Source organism: Eretmochelys imbricata, chromosome 14, assembly GCF_965152235.1.
Source record: "Eretmochelys imbricata isolate rEreImb1 chromosome 14, rEreImb1.hap1, whole genome shotgun sequence".
Classification (NCBI taxonomy): Eukaryota; Metazoa; Chordata; order Testudines; family Cheloniidae; genus Eretmochelys; species Eretmochelys imbricata.
The window spans coordinates 51,291,185-51,311,232 of record NC_135585.1 but is presented as its reverse complement, the minus strand read 5'-3'; the positions used below and the strand labels follow the sequence as shown (position 1 = coordinate 51,311,232).

The following is a 20,048-nucleotide window of genomic DNA, read 5'->3' as shown; positions in this document are numbered from 1 at the left end:
ACCCGGTGGCAGAGTGAATTCCCCCGGAGGAGCCACAAGGAGGCGCCGCCGAGCGGTGAGTGGAGCAGCCCCCATCGCAGTGGGGTTACACAAACAGCACAAGGAGTCAATGTTCAGCGTCGCCTCTCACCTCGCTCCCATGGCGGCCAGTGGGGTTACTTCTGATTTCATCGAGGGGGGAGTGAGCGGGGAATCCACGCCAGCGAGGTTACCCCGATTTAGACCCCGGGCAGTGCGAGCAGCAGGATTCCAGTGAATTTTACTTAGCTGGGAGGTTGGAAGAGCCTACCCCAGGGCAGCACGGGGCTTGGTTGACCTCACTATGCATTTTCTGTGCCTCATTGGGTTTAAATTGACCCTGAACTCCGAATTTCCGAGGATTGTCCAGTCTGTGGCCCAGGCACTGTCTTTGAGTTGCCGGGGGGAGGAGGGTGCTCGACACCCCGCTCTGCCCCAGGCCTTGGCCCCACTCCATCCCTTCCCCCAAGCCCCTGCTCCGCCCCGTTCCGCCCCACCCTGGACAGTGCCTCCTGCAGGTGGCGAAACAGCTGATCCGCGACAGGCGGGAGGCGCTGGGAGGGAGGTGGAAGAGCTGATGCGGGACTGGGGGGGAGAGTCTGCCTGTGAGTACTGGGCACTCACTACTTGTTTTCTGCACTGGCTGAGGCCTCGCCCCTTCTGGCTGAGGCCCCGCTGCCATTAGCTGCTCTCCCTCCCCGCCCCTCCTCATGGCCCTGGCTGGGGCAGGCCGGGGGGAAGGTGAGAGCTTGGTGCTGGCTGGGGCCAAGCTCTCAGCCTCATGGTCGTTCGTTTTTCTTAAAGCCCCAGCTCCTGGAGTCAAGTGGAGATGTGATGATTTCAGCCTCCATTCTTAAAGGAAAAGTAACTTTCCAGCCCTCGAGGCTGCGGAGGAAGCTTCAAAATGTGACCCCAATGCACCCTAAAGCAGCGGTCCCCACTTTTGGGGGTTGCACCCCCACCTTACACTTATCTGCGTGCCCTCACTTCTCCAGAGCCAGGACTGAGAGCAGGGCCATGGCTCCGGGTGGGGGGATGGGACGTGGACAGCGGTAAGGAGGTCGAGGCTGGGGATGCATCTGGGGGGTGGTTCTGGGGCCGGGAGCGGGACCATGCCCAGGGTCGAGGCTGGGGGCGGGGCCAGGAGTGGAGCCGTGCTAATGGGGCCAGGAGCTGAGATCGCAGCTGGGGTGGGATCAGAGCTGGGGGTAGGGAGGGACTCCCCACCCCATACACCCCCCTAGGGGGGCATGCCCAATAGTTTGGGGACCTCTACCCTGAAGGCTCAGAAAACAGACGGCAAATAAAAAGACCACCAAACGTCTTAGTTTTACATAATCTCTTGATTTTAAAGCCAATCTCATGATTTTGGGGGAGCCTGACCCATGGTTTTTGAACACGGGTGGTTGGCGCTCCTGCAGAATCTCCAGTCCCAACTGTAGCTTTTATATCTGGTGTGGGAAGTGGCGGCGGGGTGGCAATCCCCACCCAGGACGCAGTGGTAGATGGGGAGGAGGTGACCAGTTGGGCTGCCTGGCTCCTCATCTCCCGCTAGCCTCGCTGATGAGGTTTGGCCTGGCGTCAGGGCAGGACAGGCCCGTTGACTTTCCTGGGGTCCTCTTCGGCTCTGCTGAGCCTCAGCCCTTCAGGAACTCAAGGATGCCCCTCACCGCTCCCGATTGCTCCCCTCAGTGCATTAGTTCCTGCCTTTTAGCATTCAGGGATGGCTTCCCCCCAGCGCTCATAGGACATTTCCTGTCTCTCTCATGCCCTGGTGCAGCGAGTTCACAGTTCTCAGCCTCTGCTGTCTGGCTCTCACGAGCAAACCCTACAGTTTCCTAGCTCTGTATTCCCCATGCTCCTTATTGCACCTCACGTCACTGCAGGGGTCAGGCGGTAACTTCCTTCCCCGTGTCGGTGGCTGCCTTTCGGCCCGCGAGACTCGCCCATCAGTGTTTGTGCTGGTGATTATTTATAATGACCATTGTTCAAACAACACTAACAGGGTGGGCACATAGTAGAAACTAAATAAGAAGGGACTATTTTGGCAACTGCTCATTTGTCTTGTGTAGTCCCCAATAAAATCAACAGTACAGCCTGTGAAAGAAAACCAGTATCCACAGTTTTGACCTTCAGAAAAGAGAGGAAAAAACTCATGATACAGCGTGGGCTATAAAATCCTTTCAAGATTACATAAAGTGAAATCCCAGAGTGCGTTACCTGTGACCTGGAGTACAGATTTACTCATTGTCTCTGCTGAACTCATTACCTGCTTCATTCAGCACCTCCTCATTAGTTGGTCGTGTTAGTTACAAAAGTTTTAGCATCATTGTGAACAAACAAACTTCCTATCTGCACAGCTGCCAGCAATCTGAGCTTGGCAGTAAGTCAATTTACCAACACATGGAAACCTTGATTTAACGTAGAACGATCGCTGTGTGTTAGGGATTAGACATCCCACCTTCATGTCTGTGACTCACCTGCAGCCTCTGGAGTCTGCTTTGGGATCAAATGAATCACAGTGGGATTCCTAAGCATGGAGAGCTGAGAACGCTGATCGGGGCTTCTTCTCCTCTGCCTGGGGGTCGCTTAGACCAGGCAGATCCAGAGGGTCGCTTGTCAGCTTAGGATCAGCTGTGGCTGTATCCTCACCCCAGAGATGGGTACCTGGATCCTTGGGAGTCAGAAGCCCTGGATGTGTGTGGGAATGAGGAAATAGGTTTGTTTGTTTGTTTGTTTTTTTACTATGGACACTGAGAAAATTTTTACAGGACACTGAGAAAACTTCTCTCCTGTGTGGAGGAGTCTTTGATGTCCAATATCATGTTAGTTCCACTTGAAGCATTCTCCACACTAAACATATCTAAGAAGTCTCTTCCCTATTTGCATTTGTGGTGCCTGAGAACATCTGCGTCGAAACTGAAGCTTTTCCCGCATTTGAGGTTTCTCACCTGTGTGGAGTCTTTGGTATTTAGTAAGGTGTGAGCGCTGATTGAAACCTTTCCCACAGTCCGAGCATTTGTAGGGCGTTTCTCCGGTGTGGGTTCTCTGACGCACAGGAATGGCTGAATTCTGATTGACACTTTTCCCACACTGGAGGCATTTATAAGGTTTCTCTTCTGTATGGATCCTCTGATGCACAATAAGATTTGAGCTCCGATTGAAGCATTTTCCACAGTCGATGCATTTATAGGGTGTCTCTCCCATGTGGGTTTGCTGATGCCAAGTAAGGTTTGAATGGTCAATAAACCTTTTCCCGCACTCTGTGCATTTATAGGATTTCTTTCTTGTGTCCCCTCTGATGTCTGATAAGCTGTGAGCGCCGACAGAAACGTTTCCCACAGTCCAAGCATTTAAAGGGCCTCTCTCCGGTGTGGGTTCTCTGGCGCCTAATAAGATTAGATCTGTCATTAAACCTTTTCCCACAGTTGGGGCATCGATACGCCTCTCTTCTGTGTGGATTCTCTGATGTGAAATGAGATCTGAGCTCCGACTAAAGCTTTTTCCACAGTCGAGGCATTTATAGGGTTTGTCTCCCATGTGGGTTCTGTGATGTGAAGTAAGATCCAAGCTCTGGATAAATTTTTTCCCACACACTGTGCATTAGTAAGGTTTCTCTCCCGTATGGATTCTCTGATGCACAATAAAGTTTGAGCTCTGATTAAAACATTTCCCACAGTCGAGGCATTTATAGGGTTTTTCTCCTGTGTGGAGCCTCTGGTGTCTAATAAGGTGTGATTTCCGATGGAAGCTTTTCCCACACTCAGTGCATGTGTTTTTAATCTCTCCCATGTGCATTCTCAACTGAGCTGTAGTTTCCTTAAGATCCTTCCATCCTCCCCCATGATTAATGGATGTAACCACTTTCTTCCATGGTTGGTTTCTCTTTGACCTGCACTGTCTATCACAGGCTTTTCCCTGGCCACAACTCTGGGAATAGGTCACTTCGGTTCTTCCCAATAGCATCCCCTGTGGTTCCATTTGCTCAAGACTTTCCTGCTGTGGATTTTCCTTCTCATTCGCACTCGCCATCCTCTCACCTGCTGGGATAGAGAGAGAATCCAGCCAGGAGCCATTCGCTGTGGGGAGAAGGAAAGAAAGGGGAACAGAAAAAAACAGGGGCAACACAATAACTGTTGGAGAAACTGAGGAAGGGGAAATTTACTAACCTATTTATCATTTTTTCCTTCTCTAAAGCGAGTGCTCTGTGATCCATTCCACCTAGGTTATTCCTCCTCATTCTGCAAGCACGGAGGCTTCTTTTATAAAAAACCGCTCTCTAGATTCACACTTTATCCCCAGCAGGCAGAGCTGTTCAGAGACCCAACTGCATCTCTAGCTCCCCACCGGCCAAGTGCCAAAGCTGAGAGGACAAACTCCACATTCTTATTAATAAACATTCCCAAAAGGTTACCCAGCTCCAGGCAGGAGGCTTTATCTACTGATTCTACAACAGATGGAAATGAAGACATCCAGCAAAGCAAGATCCCCAGCATGAGGGAATACCGAGGTTTCTCCATCTCTCTGGAGGAATGTTCCGGAATGGGAAAAGCAAGGAGTGAGTGATTTGCCCTCCCAACTGGAATTTAATGCAAAATTTGGTGACATCCAGGGTGGAGTCTCACAGAGCAGGAGGTGCCCAGAGCAGAGAAGGAAAAGCTATGTGTGGGTCACTAAATTTTATCTTTCTCCCTCGCAGGAACCTGGGGCTCCATGATCCATTAGTGACGGGTAAGAGAATACACTGCAGCACGGGTAATCATATGGCAGACTTACTTGAAGGAAGCACTGTTCTGTTCTGCATAGAAACTAGCACTCAGACCCAATCAGGATCCCATCTAGAATGAGCTCCAAATATACCCTCAGTCGTGAGACAAAACAGGATTACAGAAGATGCAATTCTCTGATTCGCCAGAATTTGCCGGCAGTTTCTAGGGTTGAGCAGAAAGTCCGTGAGCTCTCCTGGGTATTCCTGCTCCAGCAAGTGAAACTTCTCACTCAGCTTCCAGGACAAGGTGCCTTAGGTACTACAGGAATTTGAGTAGGAGAGGAACCTGCCCCAGACATTTCCCCTAGTCCAGGAAATTGAGCGATGCAGAACTGATACATGTAGAAATTTGAGAGACTATGGGTGCCTGGGCCATTTATTCTGTTAACTTCCTCAGAACTGGATGATTTAGTGCTAATATTCATGTCTTCAACTGGCTTCGGCAGTTGACCTATAACTAGCTCCTTTGCTCAAATGGAGGACGGTTTAATCATTAGATTAGTAGTCTCTGTGCAGCATGAGCGTGACAGGATTATGGACCCACTCGGTCAAGCGGACTGGGGCAGTCAGCAGCACTGGGCTGGGGATGAAATCTCAGGCCTTGGGCTGAGTTCCTCTGATGTTTACCCCTTCCAGGGTTTCAAGAGGACAAACAAAAGAACAAAGGCCAGGAAAAGGAAAGAAGGAAAAGAAAACAGACGGTCACTCCCTGAGGAGCTGCTGGCCTCTCCTCCCTCAGAGGGGCTGTGGTCGAACCTTGGACTGGCTCAGTGTCTTCTGATTAGCCACCAGAAAGAATATAGCCTTCGCTTCGGGGAGCACAGACCTACCAGGGGCAAGGGAGCAGGGACTGCTTTCTATCTGGGAGCTGGGGAGATATAGCGCTTCCAACTGCTGAGCTAAGCTCCCCCATTTTGAGCTCTACCTCCACTCCTGACATACCTTCCAGAGGCAGTGGGGCGGGGCCACTCAAGCCCAGAGCAACTCCTTACCCTCTTACTGCCTGGTGGTGGTGGTGGTGGGGTTTGTAAACCCCATCACAGATGCCTCGTCAGTGCAGAGACTGTCCATCCCTAGGGCTTGGTAGGAACAAACCTTCCTTCTCCAAGAGGAAGAGAATTTTGCTTGTTTCAGTCGGCATTTCTACCTGGGAATTTCTTATCCCCACCTGGAAGTGTCAGCTCGCCAAGGGAGTGTTGCTTTTCACATCAGTGAAAACCAAACCCAGAGGCAGGTTTGCCACCTTTCTAATTTCTGCTAACCAGACCACTGAGGCCCTGCCTCTTCCTCCTAAGGCCCCGCCTCTGCCCTGCCCCTTCCCTCAAGGCCCCACCCCTTCCCCAGGCCCCACCCCCTTCTCTGCCTCTTCGCACAAGGCCCCACCACTGCTCCATCTCTTTCCCCTAAGGCCCTGCCCCCCATCGCTCGCTCCTCTCCCCCCTTTCCCCCATCACTCGCTGGACTGTCTCAAGGAGCCTGCCTGTAGGTAGGAGTCAGCCCCAGCTGAGCAGGGGCTGGCGCGGGTTAATGACCTGGCCCCTCCCCCCACCCTTTTGGTTTGGGTGCCTCGTAGGGTTGCCAGGTCCCCAAAAACTGGGCATCTGGCAACCCTAAATGGCACCCAGACATAGAAGCCAAAAACCGGACTGTCCAGGTCAAAACCGGACAGGTGGCAACCCTACCTGGAGGGAAGCATAAGAGCAGACCGAGAACCACCTTCTTAACTGCTTGCATCACTAGCAAGTTCTTCTGATGAGCTGCCTAAACCAACTGGTTGCCCTGAATGGAACGGGGGCCTAGCTGAGTACCACCTCCCAATGATGTAGAAGACAATCTGGTTCTAATTCTGGAAATTCCATTGATAAACAGGACTGTTTGTAGGGCACAGAGGTGTCTGACCATCCTGGGACATTTTCCACATCCGGTCACTGTCACATAAAATAACTGGAGTTGCCCGAGAGCAAATATTTGAGAAGTTCCTAGGAGAAATACAACTTGTGAAACCTTTCCCTTGAGCAACTGGGGTAGAACCAGGAATGTCTGATAGAGGTGGGAAAGATTCTGGGAGAGCACTAAGGGTCTCCTCTGGAAACAGAGGAAGAAGCGGAAGGACTCAAGCAATTGAAAGGTCCGGTCAGGATGTACAAATATTATCTCGTATAGGTGGGGTATCAGTAAGTCCTCTCCTGGCCACCATATTTCACCCCAGTCAGAACACACCCATCCCCATGCTACAGCTCAGGCTCTCTGCCTTGTTGCTTCTCAAAAGCCAGGTTCTTCAGCTGTATTACTACCCCAAACAACTTAAGGCTTCCCAGCTACATCCCAACTTTGGAGTTGGCCCTTTTAAATAGCTTCCAAATAGCAAGGGGCAGCTGGCTTGGAGAAAGCAAAGCCGGCTCCTGCTGCTGAATTTCTGCCCCAAACAGCTTAAGTCTTGCCCGCCACATTGCTGTAGAGCATGGGAGATGGTTTGTTATTGCCCAGCTTTGATCTTAGCTGGGTTTCCTGCAGCGCTGTGTTTTCTCCCCAAATATTGGTGTCCCACAGATTCCTGTTCTCCATAAATCCTCTCCTGGCCAGGGCGGTACCTCAGAGAGAACAACAACAAAAAAAGATATAATGGAAAAATCTTCTAGCTGGAGATAGGAGAAAAGAACCTTCTGATTCGTCCACCAGAAGCAAGAGACTGAGAACCGCTCAAACTGCTGGAGAGACCTGACAGAGAAGTTAACCGAAATGAAATAAGAAAGAGGAGCTTCTGCACTTTGAAGATGAGGGGGAACAACCCTGCTGAAATGGATCACGGAGCACCAGATGGACTCTCTCCACCACATCCCCTCCTGACACTGAGGGGGAAGTACATGGGTGGGAGGGAGCTCCTACCAGTTGTCTTTCAGGATGGGTGGGAAGCTGTGAGAGACATCTCCCATGAGGATATGCCAGCTGCTGACTTCCACCCTGACCTGGGGTGTGATGAGGCAGAACTGGGGGGAGCTCGCTCCCGAGACATTTGTGGAGGTCCAGATTTTTCCTTCATTCAACTCACAGTTTTTGTCAGTTTCATTGATTCCTCACCTGTGTGGGTGCCTCTCGGAATCCCCCCTTCCTCGGAGGCCTCGTTCCAGCCAGGTGATCAGGTCAGGTTTGGGAATGGGAAATCCTGCTCGGGGCGGAGCAGGGGAAATCAGGTGAGATCAGCGTGTATCAGGCATTGGGAGAGTATCTGTCACAAAGAACATTCCCTGATCTTAACCTGGCCCTGCGCTGGGTTTGGGGGGATATGGAACCCGGACAAATGGAACATGGTCACTGAGCCCCCTTGGGAAAGGCAGATGTCTGTGGCCCCTGAGTGGAGGTTTCCAGGATCTGTACGCTCTGGGGGACTTGCTGATGCAAACACAGCTCTGGTGTTAAGCCCCTGCCGATTTCTAAATCTGCAGAGCCCAGAGCCCTCCCCCTGGATGATGCTCATCTCAGGAAGGGAGAGGAACTGAGATCCTGTGTGCAACTGAGAAATAATACAGACAGGTACATCCGCTGCTTCTGCCCCCTTGGAAACTGAAGGGTTGGGGGTGAACTAGCATCTCTAACATGTCTATGACCCATCTATGCCATGAAAGAACATATGGAAAGTAAAATCTCTTACACTGGATGTGGGGAAGATGGGGCCCATTGTCCTGGAATGTAAGTGACCGAGAAATCACAGACCCCCATGGCTTCTAATAACTGAGGGGACGGAAATCCCTTACTCAGCGAGGTCACCATCTCATAGTTATCCTGCATGACGCCCCTGTGGAGGGCTCCCTGAGTGGGGTCCAGCAGAGCCCCCTGCCCCTGGGTGAAATACACAGCCACCTCCTCGAAGGTCACCGGCATCTGAAACAACAAGAGTCCCCCACTCAGCACCTGCTGCCCCAGCCACAATCCCACTAGTCACAGGAGAGGAGGGCCAATAAAATGGAAGCTCGGGGGGGGGGGGCGGAGGGAAGAGTAGCAGAATCCCACCCCCACCCTGCTCAGGGCAGCCAGGTGTGGGGAGAAAGAGAGAGCTCCTTGTCCCCCACAGCAGCTGGGGGTGAGGGGACAGGGCCTCTCCTCTGGGCCTCACTGCTGGGTGCCCCCTTCATATTCCACAGGAGCCTCTGGCTAATGGGTTCAGGATCCAGCGATGTATCACTTTAGATACAGTTTGACCAGCCAGGGAGGACCAGTCTGTTACCAACCCACGGGCTGGAATGCTGCTGGCTGTGGAGATCCCCAGACTGTCAAGGGGGGTCAGAAGTGCTTTGAAAGGGCTGAGAAGCTGCCGTTCTTCTCAAGCTGTGAAGGGTCCAGGTGACTTGAGTCCAGAGCGCCAATGTGCGGGAGGTCAGATTAGATGATCATGATGGTCCCTTCTGACCTTCAAGTCTATGAATCAGTGAGACACACTCAGCACATACGATGGCCACACTACAATGACCGAGAAATCATCTCTGCGAGACGATCAGAGGGGACTGTGTTCTGATGTGCGTGCTCAAGAACAGGAAGGTCGATATCATGTGGGAACCTTATCTTTGAATATCTGTAATAGCAACAAAATGGGGACGTCTGTATATGGAACGCCTGCAGATTTACTGCCCAACTGCTTGTCTTTAAATGATATTCACAGTATTCCAAATCCTATCTACAATGGGTTGTCCCATTTATAATCATTTCTGTGTGCATGGAATGTCTATTTCCCAGGTCACTCTGTGGGACTCTCTCTTCAAAGCCCACTGGGCAATATTACCAGCTACTTAACAGGGTTTTACATACATACAACAGCCCTGAAGTTTAACTCTGTGTCCAGCCTTATGGAAAGAGCTCCGGCCTGGGTTTCACCAGAGAGTGAAGCTGAGGTGCGGGAAGAAAGGAAGCATAATAGAGTTATACGTAATATTGTGTGAGTGACACCAGATCTCATTACGCCAGTGGGGCCGTTTACCTTTCTGGGTTGGTTTTTATTCCACTTTGCGTGGCCCTGGCTGACAATGAAGTTGCCCCAAACCAGGTAGGACAAACTCTTGCTCAGAGACGCACTGTACGTTTGTACAAATGATTCAAGGGTACGTCCACACTGCGGTAAAAGACCCCTGACATGGCCAAGCCTGGCTCAGCTGGCTGGGCCTCAGAGAGCTCAGGTTGTGGGGCTATAAAATTGCAGTGCAGACGTTCAGGCTGGGGCTGGAGCCCTATGGGGGAGCGTCTCAGATCTCAGGCTCCAGCCCATGACCAACTGTCTACACAGCTCATTTTAGCCCTGCAGCCCAGGCCTGAGTGAGCTAACCTAGGCTCACACTCATTGGTGCAGGGCTTTTTAAACTCAGTGTAGACATAACTCAAGCACATCCCCAGCTGGTGTAAATTGGCCATAGTTCCATCTAAACCTGTGGGGCCAGATCCCCAGCTGGTGGGAATCAGAGGGGAGGATCTGACCCACGGGACTTGCAACACACACACATTTTGCAGGCAGTCCCTAGCTGGGAGGGGGGATGTGAAAATTCACTCCCGACGCAGCCCCCCAAGGGGCAGGGATGAATCCGCCCGGCGGAGCTGATCATTCCCACTAAAATCCCCAGCCAGCTGCTCAGGGGGCTAGGACAGTTTAACCGCAGAGCCAGGAGGATCGGGTCACCCCTGCTGCAGACAGAGCGAAACCCGGAGGCCCTGTTCCCTCGGTGGGGGGAGTGCAATGGGGAAGGTCTCTCTTACCTTCCCTCCAGGGTGTGCTGTGTCTGAGAGCAGGGGCTGCTCAGTGGGGAGCGTCTCCCTCTCAGGGCTGGGGATCCCAGATCTGGTGTGTGTGTGGGGGGATCTGTCTTCCCTATACAGGAGGGTGCTGGCCAGGCTGGGGGCTCTGCCCTGGGAGAGGCTCCCGGGGAGCAGCGGGAAGCGCCCGGCTGGAGATTCCCCTCTCCCGGCCGCAGCCAGGGCTCCGGGCTCTTGCAAGGGATCTTGCAAGGGGAACCTGGAATCCACCAGCAACCAAATGTCACTGTAGCGAATTCACTTCCGTCCCCAGCTCCCTTCTGGGTCCTAGCGCTGGACCCATTGCTCGGCGGCCCCCTGCGCCTGGGGCAGCCCGGCCCAGCGCCCAGGGGGGTTCAGACCATCACACACGTGCAGGGCCGGAGGGGACCTCGACTGAGCATCCTCCGTCCCCAGGAGCCCAGCCGCAGAGTCCGGGGGCCCCGGTTTGTGTTACAGACACTGCCCACGCTCGGGCTCTGTTTACCTTCCCGGGTCAGACGTTGCCGCCGCCTCCTCCATTGCGAGCCCGGGGCCGGGCCGAGCCGCTGCTGCTCCCCGGCGGGGTCTGTGCGGGGAGAGACCGGCACTAACCCCCCGCTCCGCCCCGGGCTCGGCCCGCACCAGCCCCCGAGCCGGAGCCCGCAGGTGATGGGGGGACCCGGGGAAAGGGCCGGGGCCGGGCAGGACAGTGACTCTGCACAAGCGGCCCCGCAGCCCCAGCTCCCGCCGCCCCGGGAAGCTGCTCCCTGGCTGGGAAGCGCCTGGCGGAGGGACCGGAGCTGCGGCCCCAGCGGCGAGTCGCTGCCCGGGCTCTGCCCAGGATCTGCGCCCGGGGCCAGCGCGGGGGTTCGGGCAGGGGGGAGAGCGGCCGGGGGGGGGGGCATGGGCGGGCCCCAGGGGGGTTCCCTGTTGTGTCCCTGGGGCTGGGTTGTCAGGGAGGGGAGGGGTGAGAAATGAGGCTGAAATGGAGTCGGGGGGGGGGGAATTATTGTAACCCCGTTACAAAACTCAGAGCCCTTCCCTCCCCTGAGACAGGCCCCTTCGTGCCCCAGCCCTGACCGGCTGCTGGGGCCCTGTTTGCTCCGTCAGAGACACCTGCTCTGAAAGGGGGCAGGATCCTGTTCTCCTGAAGAGCCCCGAGTGTGACCCGCTCACACTGTCTCCTAATGCACGTGTGCCAGGCAGCCTGAATGACCTGCTCTTGGTGTCGTGTGGGGGGGTTACAGTGAGATCAGTCTGCTCAGATTTTGTTTCTGTTCTGTATAAATAGGCTTGGACGAATTAGATTTTTTTAGGGTAAACGTCACTTTCACCCTATACACACAAACAGATGAAAAAGTATTTCCATGGATAATAATCAAAATGACCAGAGAGGCAGAGTCGGGAAAATGCTGCTTGAGAACTTCTTAAAGTTTGATTTAAGGATAGTTACTTGGTATGTTTTGACATGTGATGCTGACAGTGTGCGTTTGAATGGTTATAAAGCTTTAACTTTTTAATCCCAACATCTACAGCCATGAAATAATTATTATCTGACCCACCCTGTAATTTCCTTTGCAACTGTGAACATTTAAATCAATAAAAATAAAAAGGAACCCCTTAAAATAAACATTGATATTATCCATTGACATAATTAAAGAGAGAGAAAAAGAAATTCTGCCAGGCCTGTATATAAATATAGCAATACAATCACCACTAATCTAGTCCCTTTACTCTCCATTAATAAAATATTGCTCTATAACTTTTCAGATTTTTTTCTCTTTTTTCCACTTGCCACATTTTTATATGAAATCCTCTCAAATTTTGTTCAGTTTCTCTTATTTATAGATTAATATATTATCTGCTAATTTATTTCTCTAAATACCCACAACTAAGAAAATTAATTGACTTCTCCTTTCTAATTAACTTACACGTGAATCATTTCCATATTTTCTCTCTCAGTTATCAAATAGGGATATAAAATCTCCTCAAAATTAACTGATGTTTGCACTCTAATTTTTGAATTATATAAGATTTCCTCAATTTGGGAGGAGAAATATTGCCCTGAGTCATTGATTTGATTACAAGAAGAAATTATCAGGTACTCTAAAGGCCTCTTGAATTCTAGCAGAGAAAAGCGTAAGGAGAAAGAATGGCTGAAAATGAAAGCCAGAGAAATACAAATGGAATATTAGGATTATTGGATTAATTTCTGAACAAATTAACAAATGGATTAACTTCTGAAAAAACTAACAAGGGAAGCGGTGGATTTTCCTTCTCTTAAATTCAGCACTGGATGCCTTGGTACATGTGTTTTAGTCCAACACAAGTGACTGGACTCAGTGCAGGAGTAACCGGATGAATTGCGCTGGATTGTATCATACAGGAGGTCAGACTAGTTTTTCTAAATTCAATGGTCTCTTCCACTTCTGGCCTTAAAAATCTGTAACACCACATGGGGATTGAGTGGGTGGGAGATTAAACTCCCCAATGATAAACTTTCCCCCTGATATCTGCAAATCAAGGTGTTTCCTCCATATTTAATGAGCCTCCCTCGGCTAAGGGACCAGTGTCTCCCAGATACTGATGGGGAAATCGCCGAGGGCTAGATGTACCAAGGGATTTAGGCATTACGAGATCAGCAGAGCAGCACCTGTTCAGATGCCCTGCCTCCGAGTGGAATCCACAGCCCTGAGTTAGGTTCCCTATATTCTCCCTGGGCAGAGCTAAGCACCTAAAAATGGGATCCACAAAACACAGCTTGCTGACAGGGGAGCTGCCTGAGCTAGCCAATAGGAAATGCTGAGGAGAGGGGTGGGTCATACGCCCCTGCCCCTCAAAGTGACATAGGCGGCTATCTCTACTTGGTCACTCTCCGCTGTGAATCCTCTCCTGGAGTTTGGCACAAAAGGCTTTGGGGTTTTCCAGGGTACGTCTCAGTCTCTCCCGCTGAAGCTGTTCCACCATGTATAAATGGTTACACATGTGTCGGGTAAGAGGGAGTGAGACTGACTCCAGCCCTGGGGCAGGGCGCTCACCTGGATTTTAGGAGACCGAGGTTTCAGGCCCACTCCTCCAATATCTATTTAGATCTTTCTGTTTGGGCTGACCCATCCTGTCTCCTTTGCGCACCTTTTCCTAGCAACATTTATTGTTATCCGTGGTTGTAACTGTGTACGAATTTTCACTCTCTGTCTGAAAATGGAGCTCCCCACTGGGGTAGGACTGCCTGATCCCATTGACTACAACACATCCTGCTGTGGGATAGGAATCCCGTTCAGAGAGTGGATTTTCAGGGGGGCTGCTGGTGGGTTTGTGTTAGAAGGGCTGGAGCAGGAAATACAAAGGGCCAGGGAGGTGGTGACAGGATGGAACAAGCCTGCTGGGATGTCTTCAGTTTGTGGCATAATGTTCAGAACAGGACCTTTTGGGGGATGGAATAAAAATTTCCCCATTTCTGGAATGGGAAAGAAACCAACAGGGCTGGGAAAATTGATTGGACTTTCAGTGCTGGAGCCTGAACCCACTAGACAGAGGTTGCTCTGAAATACAAAGGGGGCACCCAGGGGTGAGGTCCCGGGGAGATGCCCTGTCCCCTCATCCCCAGCTGCTGGGAATAGGGAGGGGGTTGGGATTCCTGTCCCTGGACCCTGCTGAGGGGCTCCATCTCCTGTATCAGCCTCTGGCTAGCAGGTGTGTGATAAATGGGAAGGCCCCTGCCCTCCTCCATCGGCTGGGAGGGACAAGGAGCTCTCTCTTTCTCCACGCATGGAGCCTCCTGGCTGCTCTGAGCAGGGTGCGGGTGGGATTCTATATCTCTGGTGCTTGTTGTTTCAGGAGCCGGTGACCTTCGAGGAGGTGGCTGTGTATTTCACCCAGGGGCAGGGGGCTCTGCTGGACCCCGGTCCAAGAGCCCTCTACAGGGACGTCATGCAGGAGAACTATGAGATGGTGACCTCGCTGGGTAAGGGAGTCCTGTTGCGTTGGTTACTGGAAGCTGCGGGTGTCTGTGATATGACCAGTTTGGCTCCTACTCAGGTTCTACCTTGGTCACTTAGGTTACGTCTACACAGCATCTGGGAGGTGGGATTACCAGCTCAGGTAGATTTACATGCACTAGTTCTGCTAGGGCTAGTGCCTAAAAATAGCCACGCAGATAGCAGCTTGGGCTAGCCTCCTGAGTACATGCCCAGAGGGAGAGCGGGATTGTATTTAGGTGACTAGTCTGAGCCACAGCCCATGGCCACACTGCTGTTATTCCATGCTCATGTTTGTCCATCTACCAAGCTGGGGATCACACCTCCCAGCAGCTGTGCAGACAGACCCTTCCATTTCAGGAGAATGACCCCATAGTCCCCCCAGCCCGTTTAAGACAGACTTTGTTCTCCACTCCCCCAGACGTGGGATAGGAGAGTCGGAAACACAAGGGGAGGCCTAATTCATCTCCATCCTGCATCCTTTGAGTTGGCAGAAGCATCGTCTTCTCCCATCTATATTCATTCATGTCTCTTCCCCTCCCCTCCTGGGACTACCTCCATTCTTGGGGTAGATGTCAACCACCCACACTGACTGAGATCTGGCAGGAGCTCCCTGCCCCCGGACTTTATGACCCCCGGGGTGTTTGAAAGGGATCTGGAGGCAGAATCCAATTTCTCCATTGTGGGTCCCTGGTGCTCTGTGTTGTCTGTTAGAACTAGGTTATTTCTTCCAAGCATGGAGGCTTTATTATTTTTTTAAATTTATTTTTAAAACCTCTGTTTCTGGCTTCACCCTGTGGCGCCATTGTGGTACCTGGTGCATACACTGTGAAACTACAGTGAGAGGGAGGGCTTAAAAAACAGAGGAGATTCCATGCTTGGAAGATGAGGAGAAATATCCCAGTTCTAATGGATCCTAGCGCACCAGGGACCCACTTCACAGAAGGAAAAATTACAGATGGGTTAGTAAGTTTTCCCTTTCTCAGTCTCCTCAGTGGTGGTTGTGTTGTTTTTCCCCTCTTTGCTGTTCCCCTTTCGTTCCTTTCTCCCCGGCATGGGGGATGACTCCTGTCTGGATTCTCTCTCTGTATTCCAGGGGGTGCTGGGATGGTGAGTGAGAATGAGGAGGAGAATCCACAGCGGGAAGATGGTGAGGACATGGGTCTGCAGGGAACAGTATTGGGAAGATCCGAGGGGAATTTTTACCAGAATCATAAACCAGGAAAAACCTGCAAAAACCAGCGCAGGTCAGAGAGGCTGCTGGGATACGACCCAGGGAAGAAAACGTGTGAACCCATAAATCATGGTGGAGATTGCGAGGACCTCAAAGAAACCACAGACCAGCAGAGAATCCCTCCAGAAGAGAGAAAAAACACATGCACTGAGTGTGGGAAAAGCTTTATGCGGAGGTCACATCTTATTTCCCATCAGAGGATCCACACTGGAGAGAAACCGTATAAGTGCCTTGTCTGTGCGAAAGGTTTCAATCAGACCGCAAATCTTATTTCACATCAGAGGATCCACACAGGGGAGAAACCCTATAAATGTCTTGACTGTGGGAAAGGTTTCAATCAGGGTTCGCATCTTATTAGGCATGAGAGAACCCACACAGGTGAGCAACCTTATAAATGTCTTGACTGTGGGAAAGGTTTCATTCAGAGCTCACATCTTATTAGGCATGAGAGAACCCACACGGGTGAGAAACCGTATAAATGCCTGGACTGTGGGAAAAGCTTTGTTCTGAGCTCAGATCTTATTTCACATCAGAGTAGCCACACGGGAGAAAAACCCTATAAATGCTTGCACTGTGGGGAAAGTTTTGATTGGAACATGCAGCTTGTTAGACATCAGAAGCACCACACGGGAGAGAAACCCTACAAATGCCTGGATTGTGGGAAAGCATTTAGTGACAGTTCTGCCCTTATTATTCATCAGAGAGTCCACACAGGAGAGAAACCCTTTAAATGCCTCGACTGTGGGAGAAGATTCAATCGGAGCGCACACCTTACTAGGCACAAGAGAACCCACACGGGAGATAAACCCTATAAGTGTCCAGACTGTGGGAAAAGCTTCAATCAGAGTGCGTACCTCATTTCACATCAGAGAACTCACACAGGAGAGAAACCCTATAAATGCCTTGAGTGCGGGAAAAAATTCAGCTGGAGTTCCAATCTGATTTCACATCAAAGAACTCACACAGGAGAGAGACCATATAAGTGCCTGGACTGTGGGAAAAGGTTTATTGATAACTCTGCCCGTATTAAACATCACAAAATCCATACGGGAGAGAAGCCCTATAAATGCCTTGACTGTGGGAAAAGTTTCAGTCGGAGATCAACCCATGTTCGACATCAGAGAATCCACACAGGAGAGAAATCTTGAACGTTGGAGATGCTTCAGCTGGGGTCAGCTTGTATCAGGCATCAGGAAATCCATACAGGAAATAGACCTCTTAAATATCTTTAACTTGGAAAATGTTTCAAGTGGAATTGACATTGGAGACTCCACACAGGAGAGAAATTCTTTCAGTTCCATCACTAGGACTGGCCTTAGCTTATTTAAAAAAAAAAAAAAATCCAGTTCCCCTACATACGTCTTTGATTTAATTCATGCTAAGTCATACTCATAAGGGCTGGAGATTTAAGTGTCACAGACCTGGAGGGAAAATTCAAATGAATCCCCAATGTTGTGTGATCGTTCTGAGCTTAAATCCCAATGTACACGTACTGGTAAAGCAGCTTCTGGTATCTTTCCTACCAACCTCCGATTATTTGCAGACAGTAATTTTGGTTTTCTCTCTTCATTAGGATGATGTTAAAACTTTTGTAACTAATGTGACTGGGTAAGAAGGCTCCAAACAGGGCAGGTGTAGAGTGTTCAGAGGAGAACATGGGTAAGTCTGTTCTCCTGATTTTGAATCATCTGAAACAAGCTCTGGGATGTCAATTATTATGAACCTGAGACTGTCTTACAAGTCCACCCTGTATTGTGGATTGTTCTCTATTTCCTGAAGGCCATTTGGTCACCTAGTAGGATATTACTTTTGTTTTACAGGATGTAGTGCAGGTTTATTGGGGACGCCATAAGACAAATGACCACTTGCTAGAACACTGTCTTATTTTATTGGTACCATTTTACGACCCTTTGCCATGCGGTCTTAGTGTTGTTTGAATAATGATTATTATACATCACCCTCAACATAAACGTCGGTGGGGACAGTGTGAGAGTCGCAGGCTGAGAGGCAGAGACTGAAACGGGGAAGGAAGTTCCTGCCTGATCCCTGCAGTGATGGAAGATACAGTTGGGAGAGGGAGAGCATGAAAGATAAAGAGCTGGGAAACTGCAGGGTTTTCTCTGGAGAGCCAGACAGCTGAGGCTGAGAATTGTTAACTTGCTACACAGGAGCCAGAGAGAGAAGGAAATAACCTGTGATCACTGGGTGAAGCCATCCCTGAATCCTAAAGGGCTACAAATGACACTGCTTGTGGAGTGATTGGGTACATCAGTGATTCCTGGGAGGACAAGACTGAGCAGAGATAGGAAGGAAACTAGGGAAATCAACAGGCCTGGCGAGCCCTGAAGCCAGCTGACATCCATCACTGCGACTGGAGGGCAATGAGGAGTCTGTGAACCAAGATAGTCACCGCAACCCCCTCCACAGTGTCCTTTATTGGGACGATGGAGACTCTCTCTGCCACACTCTCCCCACGCATGCCAAGGACGTCCCTGGGGGATAAAACCCTCAGCCGGGATTGGAGATGCCGCACCGTTCTCCGGCTCCTGTTAACCGAAGTCCCTGGCTTTTCTGCTCTCACAGTGTTTCCTTCTGTGACTGAATCCCAGCGTCTCTAATGGATCCTCTGCATTTTTCTGCCCACTGTACAATGTTGCTCCATAGCTGATGCCCGCGGGAGCCGGGAGCAGCACTATGTTGGGCTGGGGCTGAAATGCTCCATGCTGAGCTGAGCTCTGGGTGTGAGGAGATTTTAGCTTTTATTTTTGGCTTGGAAAGAATAAAGTCAAATTTAGTTTTTCAAACTCCCAGAGTCCTTTGTCTTGAGTCATGAGTACAAATAGCCTTTAACGGACTCGGTGGCTGTCCGGGAATCTTCTTTGAGGCATTATTTCCCCAACCCTGAGCACCGGAGACGTCACATCCCGGAGCTGCCAACTCTGCGGGCTCTTCATGGCTAATAGCCATTGACGGACCTATCCTCCAGGAACTGATCTCATTCCTTTTTGAACCCAGTTATAGTTTTGGCCTTCACAGCATCCCCTGGCAATGAGACTAATAAAGAAAAAAACAATACTGACATTATGGTTTGCATAGCCTTGCATTTTAACTGTTTAGAAGTGCTTTGCAAATGACAACACTCCCTTTCTTTCCTTGTGTCCAAATTGCCAACAGAGCTTTCTCCATGGTAGCACATTGTGGAAATTGTGACAGGCAACCCCCATCCATCACATTTTGATACATCGGGCGGGGCAGCACGTTGTCACAGAGCAGCAGAAAAGAACACCCGGTAGATGTCAATAACTGTGACAGGTAGCAAATTGTGATGGTGGCCGTTTGTAAAGTTACGCCATCCTCCATCTGAGCACCAGCTCCCTGGAGACAACAGCTAATGAGCCCCTTCCCTGCACACTCACTTTTCACCGTCTCATCAAGCAGGACCCAGCAATGCCTCCTCTATGCCCTTTAACTATAGAAACCTGCAGAGCGAGTTCCACCCAGAGCCCAAGTCACTGAGATCCATGTCCCCTCACTCTGGTTAAACTGTCCTAGCCCCCTGAGCAGCCGGCTGGAGATTTTAGTGGGAATGATCAGCTCCGCCTGGCTGATTCATCCCTGCCTCTTGCGGGGCTGTGTTAGGAGTGAATTTTCACATCCCCGCTCCCAATTTGGCACTGCCTGCAAAATGTGTGTGTGTTGCAAGTCCCATGGGTCAGATCCTCCCCTCTGATTCTCACCAGCTGGGGATCTGGCCCCACAGGTTCCAATGGAGCTATGGCCAATTTACACCAGCTGGGGATGCAGCTTGGGTTACGTCTACACTGAGATAAAAAAACCCTGCGGCATTGAGTCAGAGCCTGGGTTAGCTTACTCAGGCCTGGGCTTCGGGGCTAAAATGAACTGTGTAGACATTTGGTCTTGAATCAGAGCCTGAGATCTGAGACTCTCTCCCCTGGGGCTCCAGCCCCAGCCCGAACGTCTGCACTGTAATTTTATAGCCCCACAACCTGAGCCCTGTCAGCCCCCGTCAGCTGAGCCAGTCCCGGCAGTGTGGACGTACCCTTGAATCGTTTGTACAAACATACAGTGCACCTCTGAGCAAGAGTTTGTACTACCTGGTTTGCGATGACTTCATTGCCAGCCAGGGCCACACAAAGTGGAATAAAAACCAACCCAGAAAGGTAAACGGCCCCACTGGCATAATGAGGTCTGGGGTTGCTCACACAATATTACGTATAACTCTATTATGCTCCCTTTCTTCCTGCACCTCAGCTTCACTCTCTGGTGAAACCCAGGC

The 20,048-nt window shown here is 50.8% G+C and overlaps 2 protein-coding genes across 12 annotated transcripts in view; one reads left to right on the top strand and one right to left on the bottom strand.

Moving 5' to 3' along the window:
* LOC144274601 (uncharacterized) overlaps positions 1 to 20,048 on the top strand; it is a 51,716-nt gene that overhangs the window by 22,443 nt on the left and 9,225 nt on the right. Inside the window, exon 3 of the mRNA XM_077833552.1 lies at positions 15,915 to 16,817. Within this exon, the coding sequence (XP_077689678.1) occupies positions 15,915 to 16,817 (903 nt within the window). The remainder of the gene's footprint in view (positions 1 to 15,914; positions 16,818 to 20,048) is intronic.
* Positions 1,366 to 11,397, bottom strand: LOC144274608 (zinc finger protein 621-like). Of its 11 annotated transcripts, XM_077833581.1 has the most exons (5): positions 10,523 to 10,534; positions 9,013 to 9,664; positions 8,539 to 8,665; positions 7,865 to 7,949; positions 1,366 to 4,097 (listed from the first exon to the last, which is right to left on the bottom strand). In XM_077833581.1, the coding sequence occupies exons 3-5, from the start codon at positions 8,663 to 8,665 to the stop codon at positions 4,055 to 4,057; spliced, it is 255 nt and encodes an 84-aa protein (XP_077689707.1). In that variant the 5' UTR covers positions 9,013 to 9,664; positions 10,523 to 10,534; the 3' UTR covers positions 1,366 to 4,054. The 11 variants fall into 11 exon arrangements, with proteins under 11 accessions (XP_077689707.1, XP_077689708.1, XP_077689698.1 ...); XM_077833582.1 differs by lacking the exons at positions 9,013 to 9,664; positions 10,523 to 10,534 and adding an exon at positions 11,046 to 11,397; XM_077833572.1 differs by having other exon boundaries at positions 8,436 to 9,664.

Excerpts from the sequence above, each read along its gene's own strand:
- LOC144274608 (XM_077833573.1), bottom strand. The coding sequence starts at position 3,558 with ATGGGAGACAAACCCTATAAATGCCTCGACTGTGGAAAAAGCTTTAGT.